The sequence below is a fragment of the Palaemon carinicauda genome, chromosome 4, assembly GCF_036898095.1.
Source record: "Palaemon carinicauda isolate YSFRI2023 chromosome 4, ASM3689809v2, whole genome shotgun sequence".
Lineage (NCBI taxonomy): Eukaryota > Metazoa > Arthropoda > Malacostraca > Decapoda > Palaemonidae > Palaemon > Palaemon carinicauda.
In genome coordinates this window covers 100,640,842-100,644,531 of record NC_090728.1, presented here as the reverse complement: position 1 = coordinate 100,644,531, position 3,690 = coordinate 100,640,842, and the positions used below count along the sequence as shown (strand labels likewise).

The 3,690-nt window shown below is 60.6% G+C and overlaps 1 protein-coding gene across 1 annotated transcript; it reads right to left on the bottom strand.

Moving 5' to 3' along the window:
• Positions 1 to 2,178: 2,178 nt before the first annotated feature.
• Positions 2,179 to 3,114, bottom strand: LOC137639583 (uncharacterized). The gene has a single exon (XM_068371845.1). The coding sequence runs from the start codon at positions 3,112 to 3,114 to the stop codon at positions 2,179 to 2,181; it is 936 nt and encodes a 311-aa protein (XP_068227946.1).
• Between the last annotated feature and the right edge of the window lie 576 nt (positions 3,115 to 3,690).

The window sequence follows — 3,690 nt, the reverse complement described above, 5'->3', positions numbered from 1 at the left end:
AGCACCTTGAACTGGTAGATCTTGTTGTCTAGGCTGAATCTCAGGTACTTCCTGGAAGACGGATGGATTGGGATCTGGGAGTACGCATCCTTCAGATCCAGTGTGCACATGAAGTCTTGCAGTCTCACTGCAAGTCTGACCGTGTCTGCTGTCTCCATGCTGAACGAAGTTTGTTTGACAAACTTGTTCAGGGCTGAGAGGTCGATGACGGGTCTCCAGCCTCCAGATGCCTTCTTTACAAGAAAGAGTCGACTGGAGAAGCCTGGGGAGCTGTCTACGACATCTTGGAGAGCATCCTTCTTGAGCATGGTCTCGACTTCTGCTCGAAGGGCTAGCCCCTTTGCCGATCCCATGGCATAGGAGCTCAACGACACTGGATTCACTGTCAGGGGAGGTTGAGATGTTATGAACGGGACGCGATATCCTTGTCCGATCACAGAGACCGTCCAGGAATCGGCCCCGTGTTGCTGCCACCTGTACATGCAACTTTGCAGGCATCCCCCTGCAGGTGGACACACAGGGGGATTGCCAATCCTAGCGTTTGCGGCCTCGGGCGCTCCTTCTAGGATTTCTGCCTCCCCTGGAGGACTTTCCGCCCTTCTTGTCTTTGACAGGAAAGGGCTGCTGTTTAGACACCTTGGTCTTAGCTTCCGGAGCCTGCTTCGGTGTCTTGCAAGGCTGCTGTTGCTGTTGAGGAGCTGGAGGTTTGTAGGGCCAAGATGTAAGGGCCTTCTGGAGGAGCGAATTGTGACTCGTCTTCCTCCACCTCTCCGCTGTCCGTTCTATATCCTTGGGCTCAAACAGGTTTCCTCCAAGGATGGAGGAATGTCTGAGCTTGCTGACATCCACAGCGGGGACCTTCGGGTGGAACCTCTCAGTCACCGCATCACGTCGCTTTAGAATCGAGTTAGCCCACAGGTTAGTGACCTGGTGAGCCAAGAACTCGATGGAGCACATGCCCGAGAGGAGGAAGGTCTCCAGGGCCTTCCTATTGCTCTCCTTGGACAAGTCCTCAGAGCGCAATAGGATGCCCAGAGACCTCAGCCAGACATCCAGCCACGAAGTGGCCTGCATGACACACTTAGCGACTTTCTCTTGGCTTAGGTTCTCCGACGCTGAGAATGTCACCTGCCGGGCATTGAGTTTCTCTAGAGAGAGACCCTTGGTGAGCTCTTCCACAGAGTGGTGGAGGGGATGAGCTAAACAAGACTCCTCCATGATCTCGAAGTACCTCCTCTGCTGAACGCGAGGAGGTGGGAGGAGCTTGTTCCCGGCAGAAGAACGGCTGGAGGAGGCGAGCTCGGAAAGCTGGCCCTCGACCTTGTCCCTGGCACTCTTCACCCCCTGGGACCATGGCAGGGCTGCACTGGCCTTTGGGGGCTTCTGAATACCATAACCTTGGTCCAGGACCGTATCCTTGCCTTTGCGGGGGGCGTTTTCGGGGTCCTTAAAACTATTGAGTTGCCTCATTAGATTAAGGACCTGCCAGAAGGCATGCTCTGACTCGCGCTGCTCTCCTTCTTGTGGACTGGCAGCTAAGTCTTCTGGCCCCATTGGCTCTTCTTGGGGGGACACGCGGACGTCCTCCCGGAGAATGGTTGGCTCTGGACGAATCCTCGAAGATGACTTGGGCATCGTCTTTGAGTCCTTGGGCTCCCTCCTGGGAGGGATACAGGACTCTAGCAAAGAGGTCTGGAAGGTCCCTCCTACGCGAGACGTTTTTCCCATTGGTGCCGTGGGAGACTGCCTCACCTCGCTGGATTCTCCTGAGGACGGGAAAGCTTCATCCGCAGGAGAAGGAGAAAGCGCCTGCAAAGGGGAAGGGGCCTTCCCGACGGACCTCTTGGGAGCCGGCTTAACCCTGGGAGAAGTTACCGCGTAATCCACTCCTCTCCTTCTCTTCAGCCGGGGCGAGGGAGCCGTTGGTTTTAGTCCCAGATCAGCGAGGGCTGGCTTCATAGCCTGCACGACCGCTTTCATCAGGGAATCAAACCAAGGCTGGCGGCTGACTGACGCAGTGTCAGCGACTCCTGCTGGAGGGAAGGGGATCGGCTGATCCGTAGGAGTGGATACTACTGGGCCTGCCTGAAACGAACAAAGGGAAGAAGAATATTGCCTGAACCTCTCCGATGAATCTTCCTGCTCCTGGACGTGTGCCCGGCGCTTACGAGATGGCGATCACGAGGATGATCTAGAAGCACGTGTCCCCGGCAACTCGCAAGGTTGGGCGCGCTGCGAAACCCGGCGGGAATCGTGTTGGGGGTCGCGCTGGCGCTCGCGCGATGGCAAAACCGCTGGGTCGCCCGTGGGCGCTGGGTCGCGTGCGGGCGACCGTTGCCGCGCAGGTGTGCGGGCGCGCGGAGATGAGGGCGCGGGCGAGTTGGCGCGTGAGCGAGAGGGCGCGTGGGCGAGTGAGCGCGTGGGCGAGTGGGCGCGCTGGCAAGGGGGCGCGTGGGCGCACAGGCGAAGGTGTGCGTGGATGCACAGGTGAGGGTGCGCGCGAGTGCCCGGGCGATCGCTGGCGATCAGGAGAGCGATGGCGCATAGGCGATCGGTAGTGCATAGGCGAGTGTAAGCGCGTTGGCGAGCGATGGCGCGTTGGCGAGCGATGGCGCGTTGGCGAGCGATGGCGCACTGGCGAGTGATGGCGCGTTGGCGAGCGATGGCGCGTTGGTGAACGATGACGCGTGGGGCGAGTAGGCGACCGACTGGGCACAGGCGAGTTAGCGCGTGGGTGAGTCGGAGACCTGTGGCGATCAGACGCGTTGGTGAGCGTTTGCGCACAGGCGAAGGATCGCGCGGGCGCGTAAGAGAACGCTGGCGTGTAGGAGATCGCTGACGCGTAGGATGGCGCGCAGTAGCGCGGAGAGAAGTTGCCAACTGGGGCGCAGAGCAAGGGGGCGCTGATGTGCTCAAGGGCAAACGCTCGTGGGCGGGCTCATGAGTCGACTCGTAGGCGCGCATGTACTTTAGAAGAGCGCACAGGAGAAAGCGCACGGTGGTGTGCAGGAGGTGGTCGACGCGCAGGGGAATGCTGGCGAGGGAAAGGATCAATGTCCTTGCCTGCGCCCAGATCCGAAGATCGTGGACGCGTGGGCGAACGTTGGTGCGCATAGCGCGCATCAGGAACTGGGCGCGCAGTAGTGCGCTGACGAACAGGAGATTGACGGCGCTCAGGAGACTGTTGACGCGCAGTGCGCGCAGCAGGGACAGAAGAGCGCTCGCGCGCAGGAGAGTGCTGGCAAGCAGGAGAGCGCTGGCGAGCAGGTGAACGCTGGCGAGCAGGAGATCGCTGGCGACCAGGAGAGCGCTGGCGACCAGGAGAGCGCTGGCGAGCAGGAGAGCGCTGGTGAGAAGAGTCTGTTAACTCATCAGCAGGAGAGCGCTTGCGCGCAGGAGAGCACTGGCGAGCAGGAGCGCGCTGGCGAGCAGGAGCGCGCTGGCGATCAGGAGAGCGCTGGCGATCAGGAGAGCGCTGACGATCAGGAGAGCGCTGGCGAGAAGAGTCTGTTGACTCATCAGCAGGAGAGCGCTTGCGCGCAGGAGAGCGCTTGCGCGCAGGAGAGCGCTGGCGAGCAGGAGAGCGCTGGCGAGCAGGAGAGCTCTGGCGAGCAGGTGAGCGCTGGCGAGCAGGAGGGCGCTGGTGATCAGGAGAGCGCTGGCGCTTGCGCGCTACTGTTGAGCGCACAG